This window comes from Lepidochelys kempii, chromosome 3, assembly GCF_965140285.1.
Source record: "Lepidochelys kempii isolate rLepKem1 chromosome 3, rLepKem1.hap1, whole genome shotgun sequence".
Classification (NCBI taxonomy): domain Eukaryota; kingdom Metazoa; phylum Chordata; order Testudines; family Cheloniidae; genus Lepidochelys; species Lepidochelys kempii.
In genome coordinates this window covers 63,385,685-63,404,152 of record NC_136382.1, presented here as the reverse complement: position 1 = coordinate 63,404,152, position 18,468 = coordinate 63,385,685, and the positions used below count along the sequence as shown (strand labels likewise).

At 38.7% G+C, this 18,468-nt stretch overlaps 1 protein-coding gene across 2 annotated transcripts in view; it reads left to right on the top strand.

Moving 5' to 3' along the window:
* The window catches only part of ELOVL4 (ELOVL fatty acid elongase 4), a 65,076-nt gene that overhangs the window by 20,413 nt on the left and 26,195 nt on the right, over positions 1 to 18,468 (top strand). For both annotated transcript variants that reach the window (XM_073336520.2, XM_073336521.2), the window contains 2 exons: positions 9,038 to 9,225; positions 12,773 to 12,853. In XM_073336520.2, coding sequence (XP_073192621.1) covers positions 9,038 to 9,225; positions 12,773 to 12,853 — 269 coding nt within the window. The remainder of the gene's footprint in view (positions 1 to 9,037; positions 9,226 to 12,772; positions 12,854 to 18,468) is intronic.

Here is an 18,468-nt window from a genome sequence, read left to right as displayed (position 1 = left end):
CTTTTGATTTAATCCTAAATGGAACAGGATTTGGTCCAAGAGATGATATAGCTGAACTGCTCTTTAATAGTGACCATAATGTAATTAAATTTAACATCCTTGTAGAGGGAAAATATATATAAACCCCCCCCAGTAATATTTAACTTTGAAAAGGGGAACTACATAAGAATGAGGATGCTAGTTAGGCAGAAATTAAAAAGAGCCGTCAAGGGTAAAGTAGCATGGAGACTACTTAAAAATAATAGAGGCTCCATAACAGAGGTTTTAAACTAAACATATACACCAAATCAGAAAAGACAATAGGTGGACCAAAAGAATGGCACCATGGCTCAACAACAGGATAGTGGAGGCCGTTAGAGGCAAAAAGGCATCCTTTAAAATTTCAAAGTCAAATCCTAATAGGAAAATAGGATGGAGCACAAACTGTGGCAAATAAAATGTACAACTATAAGGCAGGCCAACAAAGAATTTGAGAAGCAATTTAATAAATGCACATAAGCTAAGAGTAATTTTTTAAAGTACATTAGAAGCAGGAAGGCTGCCAAACAAGCAGTGGAACCACTAGATGACACAGGTGTTAAAGAAGCACTCAAGGAAGACAAGGCCACTGCAAAGAAGCTAAATGAATTATTTGCAGTGGTCTTCACTTCAGAGGATGTGATGGAAATATTCACATCAGAGCTATTCTTTTTGAGTGACACGTATGAAGTACTGTCCCAAATTAATGTGTCAGTAGAAGAGGTCTGAGAACAATTTGATAAATTAAACAGTAAGAAGTCATCAGGTATTTGATATTCACTCGAGTTCTGAAGGAACTCCGACATGAAATGGTAGAACAACTAACTGTAGTATATAACCTATTGTTGAAACAAGGTGACTGGAACGTAGTTAATGTAATGCCAATTTTTAAAAAAGTGCTCCAGAGGCAATCCTGCAATTAACGGTCAGTTAGCCTAATTTCAGTACTGGGCAAATTGGTAGAAACTGTAGTAAAGAACAGAATTATCGGACACACAGATAAACATAATATGTTGGGAAAGAGTCAACACAGCTTTTATAAAGCTAAATCATGCCTCGCCAATCTATTAGAATATTTGAAGGAGTCAATGAGCATGTGGATCAGGGTAATCCTGTCAATATAGTGTACTTGAATTTTCAGAGAGCCTTTGACAAGGTCCATCATCAAAGGCTCTTAAGCAAAGCAGACAGTCATGCATAGCGGTGGGGGGGGGGGTGCTGGAGCACCCCCCGGCTTGAAGTGGTTTCCATCATATACAGGGTTTACAGTTTGGTTCAATGGCTTTTATCACCCCCACTATACAAATTGTTCCCGCACCACTGCAGTCATGGGATAAGAGAGAAAGTCCTCTCGTGGATCAGTAACTGGTTAAAAGATAGGAAACAAAGGGTAGGAACAAATGGTCAGTTTTCACAATGGAGAGTGGTGAACAGCAAAGTCCCCTAATGATCTGTACTGAGACCTGTGCTGTTCAACATATTCATTAATGATCTGGAAAAGGGAATGAACAGTGAAGTGGCAAAGTTTGCAGATGATACAAAATTACTCAAGATAATTAAATCCAAAGCTGTCACAAAGGAATCTCACAAAACTCAGTGATTGGGCAACAAAATGGCAAATGAAATTCAACATTGATAAGTGCAAAGTAATGCACATCAGAAAAAAATAATCCCATCTATCTATCTATCGATCTATCTATCTATGCACACAATGATGTGTTCTAACTTAACTGTTACCACCCAAGAAAATTCTGGGAGTCACTGTGAGTAGTTCTCTGAAAACTTCAGCTTGATGCATAGCAGGAGTTAAAAAGGCTAAGAGACTGTTAGGAACTATTAGGAAGGGACAGAAAATGAAAGAGAAAGTATCATAATGCCATTATATAAATCCATGGTGTACCCATACCTTGAATACTGTGTCCTATCTCAGAAAGGATATAGTAGAATTGGAAAAGGTTCAGAGAAGGGCAGCAAAGATAATTGGGTATGGAATGGCTTCCATACAAGGAGAGACTAAAAAAATTATGGCTATGCAGCTTAAAAGAGACGACTAAGGGGAGATTGCTAGAGAGCTATAAAATCATGAAGGATGTGGAGAAGGTGAACAGAGGAGTGTTATTTACCCTTTCACGCAATACAAAAAGCAGGAGTCCTCTGATGAAATTAATAGGCAGCAGGTTTAATATAAACAAGAGGAAATACTTTTTCACATAAAGCACAACTAACCTATGGAACTCATTGCCATGGGGGATCGTGATGGCCAAAAGTATAACTGGGTTAAAAAAATAACTAGATAAGTTCACAGAGAATAGGTCTATCAATGGCTATCAGCCAGGATGGTCAGGGATGCAACCCCATCGTTGGGCAACGGTGAACATCTGATTACCAGAAGCCAGGAGTGTAAGACAGGGATGGATCACTCCATAATTGCTCTCCTCCTGAAGCTGTGCTCTCCTCCTGAAGCTCTGATATGGGCCAGTCAGAGACAGGATTCGGTGCAAGATGGACCATGGTTTGACCCAGTATGGCAGCTCTTGCATATGTACTAAATACTATGGTAGCATGAGCACAAGACTGCCACTGCCTCTGTGTTAGCTAGGACAAGTCATTTGACCCCCAATGCCCCCTTTTCCCCTATCTGTCTGACATTTTATATAGATATTTACCCTCTTTTCTTTATAAAATTCTTTACAGATGAAAAGCCCTATCAAAATGTAATTATTTGTATTTATTCATATTTCTGTCCTATAGTTCCCAAACTAAATTTGTCAGAATATAATGTGTTGTTAATGCTCTAAGCATGCAAAAATGTTATGGTGTGAGTTTGTGCAGAAAACAAGGATAAGACAGCTGAGGAGATTAACTAGTAGTTTCTTGATTATAATTATGTCTAATCCATGCACCTTTTATCCCCAAGCACTTTACAACATAGCTATACTGATATAGAAACTAAACTCAAGAATCACATCTCCTTCCCCTTAAAGGCATCGATTATCAGGTTCTCACTGAACCTCACTGAGGGCGTCTCCTTTGGGTGAAACATGTCCATTGTCCAAAGTCTCACCGTAATGGTAGGCAGGAGTTTGACAGGACATGAAGAATCTAGGGGTAGTTTTATAAGGTCCAGTCGTGTGCCTATTTTTGAGGTCCCTGTATGTATATGTAGCTGAAAAATACCATAGGCTGGAAGGGATGGGGACAGGGCTCAGGGTTACAACGTGGTGTGTGACATGTGCTGGAGTGGAAATATAGATCAGCCCCCACAATATTTTTATTGCAGGGGTACTAGCCCACACTGCCCTTGGTTTTGCCACACCTGTCATACACCTAAGAAGAGTGCACCCAGAGTGTGCGCCTGTGCGGACTTCGGGTGTTTGTACGATACAGGGATTTTGAAACGAGACTTCAGACAAGCAGGCCTATGATCTTTGCATCTCTTTGGGAGAGAGCAAGTCCCGTCAGTTCTGACAGGCCTAACATCAGTGCAGACACAACATCCGTTCACATTTAGCTATGAATGTGAATGATACTGTTATAAGTATTAGCACTAAAGTCCCCTTCAGGTCAATGTGAATTTGTGCCATGACAGCACTAGAGAACGCAATCCTGGACCACTTCTGAAATCCAGAGGTTTCAGGATCAGTTTTATGTTTATCTCAACATAAAGTGTTTTTACTAATTAAGCCAATAGAGATATAATGATAGCCTGAATTCTACCCCATCGGAGGCAGAACGTTGCCAAAGAGGGAAGAACCTGACCTGTTCCAGATGGTAACAATACAATGCCCAATTTACAACTGGGAAAATTAGCTCATCAAAGCAGATTGATTGGTTTACTTTTTCCCTGCCTGGGAAGAGGATGATAATGGGAACTCTCACCAAAGCCTGGTCACCTTTTAGAGTTAGAGTTGTGGGCTATGCCTCTCCTGATGCCTGCATTGTCCATCTCCACTCTGGTTTCTTTGCACGTATGGTATTTGAGAGACTCAGAGTTTTTCTGTTCCAGACATTTTCTCCAGTCATTTCCATTGGGTTGTAGTTCCCCTTGATGCAGAAGAAGGAATTGCTTTATTATGCTGGAAGTTGCTGGGACTCATATGGTCTCCCTCTGCTCCCATTTCAATACTGGCATATTAGTCATTCAGTGTCTTTTGAACTGCTGGCTGGAGATTAAAGGGAAGATCTTCTGATGCAATCTTGCCCCTTTGCCCTGCTCAGGCAGTACAAAGAGGCTGTGAACCAACTGGATCTCTTTTTGTTCCTGTGTTGCCACACCCTGGCAGCCCTCCATGTATGAGATGAGAAGGTGATGTGGCCAGAGCATGCTACTTTTTGGCTACTCCCAGCTCTCAGATGGCCCGGAACTGACTCCAGAATCTAGAAGCCATAACTGGTTCCATTGCAGATACTCTCTTATCTTTGCTTGGCAGAAGCTGAGCACAGTTGAGAATCTGCGTCAATTATTTCATTCTGTTAGGAAGCTGAGGTTCTGTTCTTTCTGGTGGTATAAGCATTGCACTTGTTTACCTCAATTTGCTAGAGAGAAAGCAGTTGCTAAAATTGAATGGTAATAGAAGTGTGGGTGGGATGGTAAAATGGTAATCATCACAATGTGATTTCTGGGAAAATATTTAGCATCTTGCTAGGGCTGGAAACAGATGCTGCAGTGCTGAGTATCCCAGACTTTGAGTACTGTAAAATCATGGTTCTCATACTCTTCACAGATTGGATCATATTTTAATAGAGATACTGTCCCAAGAACTGTGTTAATTACGGTCACCTCTTGCCCTTAATGTTTTCTCCCATTCTCACCTGGTCTGTTCCACTATATCTCTCTAGCACAGTTGTCAACTTTCATGCAGTAAATAAGCACCCTGACTTTCACAATAAACTTAATAAAAATCAAGCTAATCCCATTTCAAAACAAGCCAATTCCTAAGAACCCCAACACTCTATGTGACTAGATTTCCCGCCTCCCCAGCGTGCAGTCTGGGACTGTGGTGGGCCCGCTGTGCACCCCTGACTCTCTCCCCCCCCTTGCTTGCTGGGAGCCGATCAAAAAAAGGGAAGCAACAAGCTGCAACAAGCTACAAGCCAAAAACTTGTCAACAAGCAACTCACAAACCAATTAAGCCAAAACCAAGCCCAATTTCTGCTTTTTTTCCCCACGGGTTTGGCATGTCTACTCTCTGGTTCACTGTAAATGTTTCTCTGCCACTTGGTCCACTTCTCTTTTCCCTCTACATACTTCCCTGATGCTTGGTTCTTCTCTCCCCTGCAGAAGTTGCCTAGCTGCCTGGTTCCCTTATCCTATTGGCTCCTCTTATTCTAACAGGACCAGTCCTGCTAGTGGCTCCAGTTTTTGAGTCTGTCTTCTATTCCCTTTCCTCTTCCTATTAAATAGTAACAGCCCCCTAGTGGAAGTAGTTAGCCTGGTTTCTGTTCCCTCTATTTAGGCCTCCAAGCTCTTAATTGCAAAGAAAAGTGTCTGGAAGTGGGGAGGAAGCGCCAGCACCATGTGATTTGTCCTTCCTGCAGGCCACAGTCCAGGAAATTCTGCTATACAGAACTTGTTAAAAGCCCAGGTGGTTTTGAGATATCAGACCTAAAATGTAGTTCTAAGTTGTACAAATGGAAATTTTATGTTTTATAGTTCTCTCATTGATTCTGTATCAGAATTGCACAATTTACAAATGAAAAGATGGGGTTTCTGTCAGCCCTGCAACTTAACCTGAGATCAAGAAGTTATATATTAGTTCAGGATTATGCAACATGACCAGTAATAAAGATTCTGCATGCCAAATTTTACCCTTAGTTACATATGTATACCTATATTTCTTTCAGTGAGGTTGCACAAGTATAACCGAGGGCAAAATTTTAAGACAGTGATATTCCACAAGTGACCCTGTAATTGAAATTTAGTTAATAATACCACTAGTAGTGCATGAGCCAGAAAATAATCCTGTTCACTCTCCTACAGCTGTGCTGACGGTAATGAACAAGTTAGTCTTCGTATGTAGAGTAACTAGATACAATTCTGAGTACAGATAAAAAGCAGATCTGCTGATTAAACTGGTGCCATTTTTTACAGTTATTTTTCAAAGTGGAGCCATGCTTTAATTACTGCATCTCAAAGATGTCACTACGTCCTCAGACTAGCAGTGCTTTTTTTTGACACTGAACCAGGACTTAGTATAGCAAATTCTGGGCCTTTAAGTATAACTTCAGATCTCTGGAGTGGTGCTCTTGAGTGACTCATTGAATCTGTAAATAAAACCTTTGTCTCCCACATGGCAGCACAGGGTACTCTCACTAAGCCAGCCCTTTGAACTGTTTTATTTAGTAGTTTTCCAATACTCTTATTACCTCTAGATCTGAGGCATAGGACACTGACCTATATATCAAGTATAACAATTGGTCCTGCATTAAACTTAGTGTGGTTAAGTTAATTAATGCCTAATTTAAACTAGTATAAAAGCAATTAAATTTTGAGTTCTCTGGTTTACCACATTTATGTGTATCCATACTTGAACCTGAATGACATTGGTGCCAATTCATTTTGTTGCAATAATGTGACTGTAATTTGTGATGGACAATGATACAATTGTTTTTTGTGGACCTGACCAATATAATTTGCCTCACACAGTAATTCCCTAGCTTTTGAATTGTGTACACTAATTTGCATTTTTCTAACCTTTTTAAAAATGTAATGTTACTAAAATACTTTCTTTTGTTTTAAAAAAATGAATGATCAGTGAAAGGACAAGTGCTTTATCTCTTAACTGCCAAGCCCATCTATACCAGGTAGGATAGATGTTATACGAACCTTTAAAAGAAGCAGTGAGAAACGAAGAAGCATCCTTTAAAAAGTGGAAGTTAAATGCTAGTGAGGAAAATAGAAAGGAGCATAAACTCTGGCAAGTGAAGTGTGAAAATGTAATTAGGAAGGCCAAAAAAGAATTTGAAGAACAGCTAACCAAAGATTCAAAAAGTAAGAACAAATTTTTTTTTCAGTACATCAGAAGCAGGAAGCCTGCTAAACAACCAGTGGGGCCACTGGACGATCGAGATGCTAAAAGATGATAAGGCCATTGCGGAGAAACTAAATGAATTCTTTGCATCGGTCTTGACGGCTGAGGATGTGAAGGAGACTCCCAAACCTGAGCCATTCTTTTTAGGTGACCAATCTAAGGAACTGTCCCAGATTGAGGTGTCATTAGAGGAGGTTTTGGAACAAATTGATAAACTAAACAGTAATAAGTCACCAGAAACAGATGGTATTCACCCTAGAGTTCTGAAGGAACTCAAATGTGAAATTGCAGAACTACTAACTGTAGTTTGTAATCTATCATTTAAATCAGCTTCTGTACCAAATTACTGGAGGATAGCTAATGTGACACCAATTTTTAAAAAGGGCTCCAGGGGTGATCCTGGCAATTACAGGCCAGTAAGCCTGATTTCAGTACCGAGCAAACTGGTTGAAACTATTGTAAAGAACAAAATTGTTGGACACATAGATGAACATAATTTGTGGGGGAAGAGTCAACATGGTTTTTGTAAAGGGAAATCGTTCCTCACCAAGCTACTAGAATTCTTTGAGGAGGTCAACAAGCATATGGACAAGGGGAAATCCAGTGGATATAGTATACTTAGATTTTCAGAAGGCCTTTGACAAGGTCCCTCACCAAAGGCTCTTAAGCAAAGTAAGCTGTCACGGGGTAAGAGGGAAGGTACTCTCATGGATTGGTAACTGGTTAAAAGATAGGAAACAAAGGGTAGGAATAAATGGCCAGATTTCAGGATGAAGAGAGGTAAATAGTGGTGTCCCCCAAGAGTCTGTACTGAGACCAATCCTATTCAACATATTAATAAATGATCTGGAAATAAGGTAAATAGTGAGGTGGCAAAATTTGTAGATGATACAAAACTACTCAAGATAGTTAAGTCCCAAGCAGACTGCGAAGAGCTATAAAAGGATCTCACAAAACTGGGTGACTGGGCAACAAAATGGCAGATGAAATTCAAAGTTGATAAATGCAAAGTAATGCACATGGGAAAACATACTCTCAACTATACATATAAAACGATGGGGTCTAAATTAGCTCTTACCATTCAAGAAAGAGATCTTGGAGTCATTGTGGATAGTTCTCTGAAAACATCCACTCAGTGTGCAGTAGCAGTCAAAAAAGCGAACAGAATGTTGGGAGTCATTAAGAAAGGGATGGATAATAAGACAGAAAATATCATATTGCCTCTATATAAATCCATGGCACACCTACATCTTGAATACTGCGTGCAAATGTGGTTGCCCCATCTCAAAAAAGATATACGGGAATTGGAAAAGGTTCAGAAAAGGGCAACAAAAAAGGTATGAAACAGCTTCCATATGAGCAGAGATTAATAAGACTGGGACTTTTCAGCTTGGAAAAGAGACGACTTGGGGGTTGGGGGGGATATGCTAGAGGTCTATAAAATCATGAGTGGTATAGAGAAAGTAAATAAGGAAGTGTTATTTACTCCTCATAACACGAGAACTAGGGGGTCACCAAATAAAATTAATAGACAGCAGGTTTAAAACAAACAAAAGGAAGGTTTTTTTACACAATGCACAGTCAACCTGTGGAACTCCTTGCCAGAGGATGTTGTGAAGGCCAAGACTATAACAGGTTCAGAAAAGAACTAGATAAATTCATGGAGGATAGGTCCATCAATGGCTATTCGCCAGTATGGTCAGGGATGATGTCCCTAGCCTCTGTTTTCCAGAAGCTGGGAATGGGCGATGGGATGGATCACTTGATGATTACCTGTTCTGTTCATTCCCTCTGGGGCACTTGGCACTGGCCATTGTCGGAAGACAGGATGCTGGGCTAGATGGACCTTTGGTCTGATCCAGTATGGCTGTTCTTAACTTTTAAGAAATGTGATGCCTAAATTACAGTGAAATATATTTTATTTAAACTTAATGAAAAAATATGTAGTTTGTTATTTCAGTTAATTTGTTGTGTTTTATTTCCCTCAGACAAACGTGTTGATGACTGGTTCTTGATGCAATCTCCATTTCCAACACTGACTATAAGCACGCTTTACCTCCTCACTGTCTGGCTGGGTCCCAAGTGGATGAGGAGAAGAGAACCCTTCCAATTGCGCTTCTTATTGATTAGCTACAACTTTGGAATGGTTCTACTTAACTTCTATATTTTCAAAGAGGTTGGTCTTGTATTTTTATACTTTTGAATTGTGGTAGAATTCACAACTTTGACAGTGTTAGATAAATTGTATCATTTTTATATTCTCTGGATAATTTTACTCGCTGTTTTGGAAGCTGAATACATTGATTGGATATTTTAGAGCTCTGCTGGAATTGGTATATATCACGAGTTTGTGAATCAGCGTACTGTAAAAGCATATATGTAGGAGTCATGTAGAATAGCTTGACTTATTAATACTTTGTTTTAACTCTGATAGTAAAAATCCTTTTTGAGTGGAAGGCATGTCTGTCCCTGCATCAGATTCTTCTCACAAGTACCCAATTCTGGAGCAGATCAACGGAAGTCAGTGGAGTTATTCTAGATTTATACCAGTGTAACTAAAATGAGAATTTGGCACACTGTCTTTAGGTTTTTTCTGCAAGGTCTCAGACAGGCTATTATGTTAGAAACTGAAGGGTAGCTACATTATATTAACTTGTATTTTCAATGTATGTCTGCAAAATATTAATGAGGTAATGGAAATTCAAACTTTTGTTGATCTTTAGAATGAGAACAAAAGAGGTAAATCATATTTTCTTTTAGTTAAGGGCAGTGAGGCAAAATTTTACAATAGTATTTCTACTCAGTTCATAGAGTTTTCTGTTGAAAAACATGAGATTTCACAAACAAGGATTTATGATAGCCAAGTTACTTGGTCTTGCTGCCTGCTACACTTCACCTTTCTTAGGCCTTGTTTACATGGGTAAATTGACCAGCATGGCTAAAGCAGAGTATGTTACTCCTCAGTAGCTATTCTGGAATAGCTCCCTAGTGGACACTTTATTCCAGAATAGAGTATTCCTAAAGGGAGTTATTAAGGAATAACTATCGCAGAATATTTTATTCTGCTACAGTTATGACAGTAAATTTCCTTGTGTGGGCAGTGCCTTAATGGGATCATGTTCAGTGACCTAAGCTTGAATTATCTTGCATATAACTTTATAAGGTGAGAAATATTCACCTGAATGCTCTGATTAATAGAACATCCCTTACTGCTTTTTAGTGCAATTCACATCAGTTCAGCAAACATTTTGCTGATTTAAAATTTGTGACTATCTTCATTCACTTGCTGAAAATCTTTCTTCAGATTAACTCCTTGATGGAAGAATTTAGATTTTGCTAGCACAAGATCTGTTGCCAGGAGCCTGGAATTAAGCAAGTGAACTGTGCAGTTGAAACTAACCGCTTTTGGAAACTGGACTCTTAAAAACTCTATTTTTATGTGTTCACCATAGAAGTGGTATTGTTCCCGACAATTATTTTTTCATATGGGCCCAGGGCTTCTTTTACAGCATTGTTTGTCTATGTGGAAGCTACTTGTGTGAAGACCTATTCAGTAGAACGAATTTTAACCTCCGTGAAAGTCCTCTCGCTATTAGATTATTCAGAGCATACTGGACCACATTCCTCTCCAGTTTACACCACCTAGTGAAGACAATAGGATTGCAAAGAGTATATGTTAAAGCAGAATTTGACTCACTGTGTGTCTCATCTAATTGCAAAGAATAAACAGTGCAGTGTCAGCACTACATTTGATTTCTTCAGCTAAAGGTGGGAAAGGTAAGGCAACTCCAGGGTCCTTTCTGAAGACTTGTAATACAGGTAGTGTATGCTGGAGAGGGGGAAAGAGAGATTGTTGATCTAAAAATAATATATTCTGTAGTTGCTGTCACATTACATCACTTTTTCAGGTAGATGGCCACCTTCAGCACTAAGTTTCGAAATGTTAGTGCTAATTAAAAACTTAATGTCAGTTTATTCATGGTCACAAGCACTGCTTATCTTGTGAACTTTGCATTGAAGAACACTGGTGTAAAAGCTGCAAATCAAAATCCTCAAGACTCTTCTCCATTCTTTTAATGGACAGCAAGACCAATTTCAGGATACTCTCAGTGTGTTATTCTGCTCCTGTAGTAGAATCTTTAAAGTTACCACAGTGGTATTGGAATTCCCCACTGCACCAAGTTCAGCTTCAAAAAAACAGTTCTACTACCTACTGCTATCATTGAAATGTCTCTGGTGTGTTTATCTAATGTTAAAGCTATCACTAGTAACTGGTACAAATCAGATTACCCAGTAAACTCAATAGACATTAGGTATCATCTTTAAACTTCAGAATGCTGTCCAGGTATCCTTCCTGATGGCTAAATCCATCAACAACCTTGGAAACCTTTTGACTATGACACTTACAGATTTTTTTTAAGGCCAGAAAGGACCATTTAGATCATCTTGTCTGACCTGTATAACACAAACTGTAGAATTTTACCCACTTTCCCCTGATCCACGTGAACTCATTAGGTGGGATCAGGCCAGTAAGTGGGCTGGTCTTACAATGAATTGTAAGAGGACTCAGTGGGCTATGCTGATTTAATTGTTCTCTCTCCCTATTAACTCTTTTTTGAAGGTCGTTTTTGTCATCTCTCCCTTTCAGCATGTATATACAGCAACTAGTGAAGCTTGATGCCCTGAGCTGCAGATTTATCAGTATCTGAATGACATGCAACTTTACACCATCTCTTTGTTAGCTACTCTGTTCTTTTCCTCCTCTTCCAGTATCTGACAGAGATGGGGACACAGAGCAGTAAATTCATTGAAGATTGATCTGAATAACATAGAAGTGACTGCTCAGTAGAGGCTGGAATAGAGGCTGCATTCTCTTCTGGAGGTCATCTATATAACCATTCTATGCCATTCTGGCTGACAGCCTAGAAGTTGGACCTGATTCATTGCTGTCTTTGAATTTGGAGACATGGCGGGGGAGGGAGGCAGCATGACATACCTTTTTAAAGTTGACCAAAAGGCTGTGGCCCCTCCCTTCAGATGAGAACGTATAACAGTGATTGAAAACTTTATCTCCTGCAGGCTAAATTACTGCAAAGTGCTTTATTTGGGATGACCCTTCCAGAGCACTTGGAAGCTTCTGCTGGTACAGAATGCAGCAGTTAGCCTCAAAGTGGTGTGTATATGAACACATTATACCACTGCTTTTTACTGGTTTTGTATTTGCCTCTGTGTACATTTCCAAGTGTTGGTTACAATATTATAGCTCTGAATGATCTAGGTCCCAGCTATCTAAGAGATCATTTTCTCTCCCTATATCTGATCATAGAATTACACTTCTTGTTGGTTTCATTAAGGGATTCTGTGTCTCAGAAACGTGCTCCCTCTGATGGCAGGTTCCATGTATGAATGGCTTTAGGTCACAGTGGAAGTTATCATTTATTCTGTTCTCTAAATATCTTGCAGATTATTCAGTTTATTTTTTTTTCTGAGTATTTTATGTTTAATTTAGGGGACCACTTGTTTTGACACCACAAGATATGAAAAAGTACATTGTTAAAACTAAATATTGACCACTTTTTAAATAGCATCTTTGTATTGTAAATAAAAATTATTTAAAATACTGCTTTTGGAGTAAGTGTATAAGAACACTAAAATCATTCATAAATAATAAAATTATCTTTTTATGGACTCATTCCCCTCATATATAATTTTAATATTTTCAGCTATTTTTGGCATCCAGAGCTCAAGGGTACAGCTATATCTGCCAGACAGTGGATTATTCAGATAATATTTATGAAGTCAGGGTGAGTACCCTTTTTATGTACTGTTATTCTGCACAGACAAGAGTGTATTTTAAGCTTTAACTCAACAAGTCTGAAAACCACATGTTTAGAAGCAAAAGGTATTGATCATCTTCCCTCTCTTCACCCCATGCTCTTCTGCAATCCTCTGCTTCCTTCCATGGTTAGCTTCATGTCATCTTTCGCTCACTTCCAAAAGACAGACTAATACCATATGATAACATACATTGCATAAACTTATATTAATATGCAGTTTTCAAGAGATACATTCTAAATAAAGTCAGGAAATGCAAATATTAAAATTCTCATACCACTGTGGATTTGCTCACATACTTCTCCTTTTGTATGGCTTAAAAATAGCAGTGTTAGATGTGCAAGTCTAGGCCAGCAATCCAACTGATTGTTTCAGGTGCCAGAGTGGATTTCAGAGATACCACTGGGATATGATTGGGACATTGATTGACAAGGAGTTCCATAGTTTGAAGTCTATTTCCACAGTCACAGATAGGCTTGTTTCTCAGTGCCCATTTATGGAGAAAGTAGGTGCATCTGCCGTCTGATGTGTGGATGTGATTCAGAGTGGATCATATTTTCTGTGGGAGTGAAAAGCCACAGGGTTCTTTGGCTGAGTCCTTGCTGAGGCATTTATTCGGGATATTGACATCTTTCCACCTTGCTTACCTGTAGTCTTTGGAGGAAAACCCAAATCTTTGAGCTTTTGAGCTGTAACCCACAAAAAAGTTTTCTGGATTTGAGTTGAAATCTTGGTATATTATTTAGGTCTTCATGTATTGGAAGATTCTTGTTTCCTTAAATAAGATGGAAGAATTCGCATGTTTCAATGACTTTGGGGGGTGGGGTGGATATACACTACTACAGGAAGCCATGGTTGTGTGATTGACTTCACTGTGCCCGTAATAATCTAAACAATGGTGTTAAATTAAGAATGGACAAGTGATGTGTAGGAGCGGTGTATCCAGATTGGTTAGCAGTATTCTCTGTACAGTAGACAAGGACCGGTGAAGAGGAGCGTAGAGTTTTTGCAGCAGCTCTCCAGGTCATTCCTGCTAGTTGCTGGATGAGATTTACACACATTTTTATTTTGTTGTGAATTTTTTCAGATATTGTCGGCATGTGAAGCTTCAGTCTAATGTCACACCAAGATATTTCAGGGTGGGAATATGTCATATCTACTGGCCACAGAAATCTGCATGGAGTTCCACCTTTCCTTTTGATGTTTAGAAAAATTCTGACATAATAGTCTTAGAGGGGTTTGGTTTTAGCCTCCAGTATAAAAAATATTCTTCCATGATTTTAAGGTGACACACTGAACATCCTGGATGATATTTTCAAACGTACTTAAAAGACTCAGTGAGACTTAAGTGCTTCTGAAGGTTTTGGCCACTTTACATGAAAACTTAGTTTTAACAGTCTAATCCAAAATAGTGTTTATATAATGCTGTTTAATATGTTTAATTAGTAGAATATCCTAAACAAGAACAAAATCCCTTCCCTGAACGGTTGTCTAGCTATGGGTAAAACTCAAAAAGTCCACAGTCTGCTTAAACATCCTAACAGCATGGAAATGAAGAAAAGAATCGCAATTGTCATCATCATCACCACCACTTTATATCAGTTGCATGGCCAATATTGCAAAGCATGAGCAGGAGTAGTGACTCTATATGCAGGATTTTTAGGTCATGTTGTCAGAAATCCTTCACCTTCACCATTGCCATGTTCTTTGCCTCGTGCAGAGCACTGCTGCAGAGCTCAATTCTGTGAAGTACTAGATGTCCTACTACTTTTGCTGACCTCTCAATGGCTCACCTCTTGCACAATGTAATCAAAATAATTCTATTGCATTTTGGACCTTCTGAAACCCCTCTGAGGAAGAGAGGTCACCTGTCATAATACATAAAAGAACACAATACAGTGAATAAAAAGAAAATGGCATATGCTACAGACATTATGTATGCCCAGTGCGAGCAAGATAACATTGCCAAAAGGAACCTTAACTTTATCAAACTTCATGATAAGTTCTTGATAAACTTTCAGAAGAGAAGCTTAAATGAATTCACAGATTCTAAACCTAAACCATAATGCCTAGGTTTCCAGTTGATCTAGTTGGAATATGGTGGGAAAAATACAAATTGAATAATACCTATTATTTTACTAAAATAGCAGTAATTGGTTGGTAATACCAAACCAATCTTTTATAGACTTTGTCCAATATCAAAAGTTGATTTTCATAACAAAATATCTGATCATTCTTCTGAGTGTATTCCAAATTTATGACAAATTAATGATATGCTAGTTACATTTTAGGTACAATTATTTTTTAAAAAACTTTGTATTCTGTAAAGACATAACACAATTAAATCTGCACAGTTTCATAGGCGCATTTCCTCCTCCTGTAATACAAGACATTCCAAAAGTTGTTACCTAATAGGGAGTTCGAATTTAATTTCCAGACAGTTTCAGTAGGTCCTGCATATGTATTAAGGACTTAATCTCATGAATCCTTTCTTTGACCAGATAGAAATCTTTACTTTAAAACAAAATATTTCCTGATACTCAATTTTCTTTAATTAAATTAGTAAAAATAATCTTAGGAGTATCCAAATCAGTTTTGGTTGCTCTTTCACTTGAAAGTTTACCGTCTGTAAACTTTTTATCATACCTTAAATTGGTGGCATATGTTCTAATAGATCTAGATTAAAAAAACCAACTAGTTTTAGATTTGAATCAAGACCGCTAATTTAATAGCCCAAATATCTCTCTGAAGATGAGTGTCTGTATTGGAATATATATTCTCACTGGTAATAGAATAACCAGTGGATAAAGTTGTCAGGAGTGTAGGAAAATTAATGGCTTGATCTTGCACTATTCAAGTCAATGGGAGTTCTTCCAGTGATTTGAATGGCAGCAGGCTCAATCCCTAAGGAACTTGTACTATTAACCAGCAACTTCAACCCTCTAGGTGGTGCAGAGATTCAGCAGCTACAACTCCAGCCTATCAGACGGCATAGTAGACTAGATAGAAATCTCGGAATCAATCCTCTAGAAGAGACTAAAAGTTAACAACTTTTTCTAACAAAATTTGAACCTGTTGATTTTTAAAATGGCTGCTACCAAGTTGAATTTTGATGTTCAACATGCAGATATATATGGCACCAAAATTCACCAGAAATGTTTGATATACCAATGGTTTGTGCATGAACTTATCATTGAAATCAAACTGTACTTCTCAGTCTATTAAGAAGAGAAATGAGAAGACACAAATCATGGTTTTAACACCTATTGCACCCTAATATTCAACTTTTGATAGCTTTGAGTCATCTATATATTTTAATATTAGAAATAAGTTAGTCAAACACAGAAGCTGTTTTCTCATAAAAAGTGAAATCATTTTCTCAATTTCTTGCATGCTTAGTATTTGTATAGTATGTAATGCTTTGTAGTTTGACCAGAATTAACATAGACATTCTGGCAATGGTACATTTTTTTACAAACAAAGCAACAGTCGTTAGCTGAGGTGGTTTATAACATTCATATTGGTTACAGCTGAAGATAAACTGGTAGTAATGGAACTGGTAGTAAGTCTCAACAGATCAACCCCAGTTTCCTACAGTCTCTACTTGCTTCTTGGCAAATAACACAGAGAAGATGGGCATGAAGTCAGTGAACAAGGATTGCATAGAATACGGGAGGCAACAGCCATTAGAAAGAAACTACACAATATCATATACGGTGAGGCCATTGACAGAACTGAGTCCATCATTCATTCAGAACAGGCAGTATCAATTGTGTGGCACAGAAATTGCTATGCCCAATACACTGACAAGGGCAAATTCCAGAGGCTACAGAACACAAGAGTATGTGGCAGGCTGTAGTTTTCTCATTAAAAACAATCAGTGTCCGTAATACAAGACAGTCCAGTTTTGTGAAACCTATGAACTGGAGATGTTTTGACAAGATGTGTGTCATAAACAGAGACTCATCTCTGTTACTACATTCAAGATGAGTGAACAGATAATAAGTGCAGGTGCATTTGACCACAAAATGAGTGTTCATTTAGGTGGAGTAAATGACCTCATAGCTGCTGAATCTAACTTGTTACATCTTGTTTATGAGGTCTATGATGAAGAAGAGTGATGGCACCAAAATTACTGATACAGCAATGCGTTGGCTTCAAAGTGAGCTTCAGCATGCAGCCAGCTGAGGTACAGCATCATCACTGCAATCTTGTAAAGGAAACTGGCACTGAAATTCCACACTCCTACATCAGTCATAGATCATCATTTAAGGAAAAACTCCAAGCTCATATTGGAGATTTATTTCAGTTCCTTTCATTGTCTGATTGGTCTCCTGCTGAGAGACAAACACTCTTAATTCCAGCCAAGTATAAATACATATCCAAATCACTAATAATTCTTGCCAAGATGATAAAATGGCTGTCCCCATTTACCATCCCCAAGGAGACATATTTCTGTCACTGGGTACATGTTGCATTTGAAATTCTAGGAGATACTTTGTCACACCCTGGCCGCAAAGGTTTCAGGGTCAGTGAGGATGATGTCTTGCTTGCATTCCAGATAGCCTGCACATGTTCCTCAGGTGCTGTACGAAGACGATGGTAATAAAGAGAACTCTGAGAAACAAGAATTGAAATTCAAGGTGCTTAGTGTAGCTCAATATTTTGTATATGGTGTGAGTATTGGAAGGAAATGGACACTAAAGCATATTGGTCTTGGGTGAACCCTCCATCAGGCAACAAGGTCAAAACAACTTGTTCAGACTTTTCCATAAGACTAGCCACTGCATTAGTTATGAAGAAATCCTAAAAGTGGATTCTAAAATCCTAGCAGAGAAAACCCTACAAAGTATGGAAGCTGAGAATGATGATGTTATTCCTTCCAGCTTGTTCTCAGGATGCTTTTTTCTCTATGCAGCCACCAATACTGACACAAATTATGTGTTTTCTGGATGTCAAACACAAGTTCCATGCAACCCAAGTTACTGCTTGGCAAAGAGGACTTGCCCCATATCTCATGTTGAATCATTTAAAACCATCAAACAACAGCACACTTAATGTTGCTGATGCAATTGACACAGTCTTGTCAGCCAATGTAAGAAATGGTAAAGCTAAACCAGTATTCATGGACCATGTTTGCAAAGAGTGATACTCTGAATCTGAAGAAAACTGCAAAGCTGCGGATGCAGGCAAGAGCTTCTGATTTAGCTTTTATTGTTAAACGTCAAGACCCCAAGATGTGGGTTTCAGCCAGTTGCACATGACAACTAGCACTGGATACCAGCCAATCATTCGTGTGCCTGCCCAAGACCTAGACATCCTCAGTGCTGTTGTACAGAGATGCAAACGTGTCAGTACTTGGCCAGCAGTATGTGGTTCTAAACGTTGATGAATCGCTGTACTATAAACTGATGGAACTAAAAAGGGCACACCAGGGTACAGAGAATGGCTTATTCCATGATTAGGTGGCCTCCATATCTCAATAAGCTTTCAAAGACATATAGGCCAGCACATACAGGCTTGAGGGCTAGCAGATGACTGTATTGAAAGTGGAGTTCTTGGACCAAATCAGCAGAACAAGCTG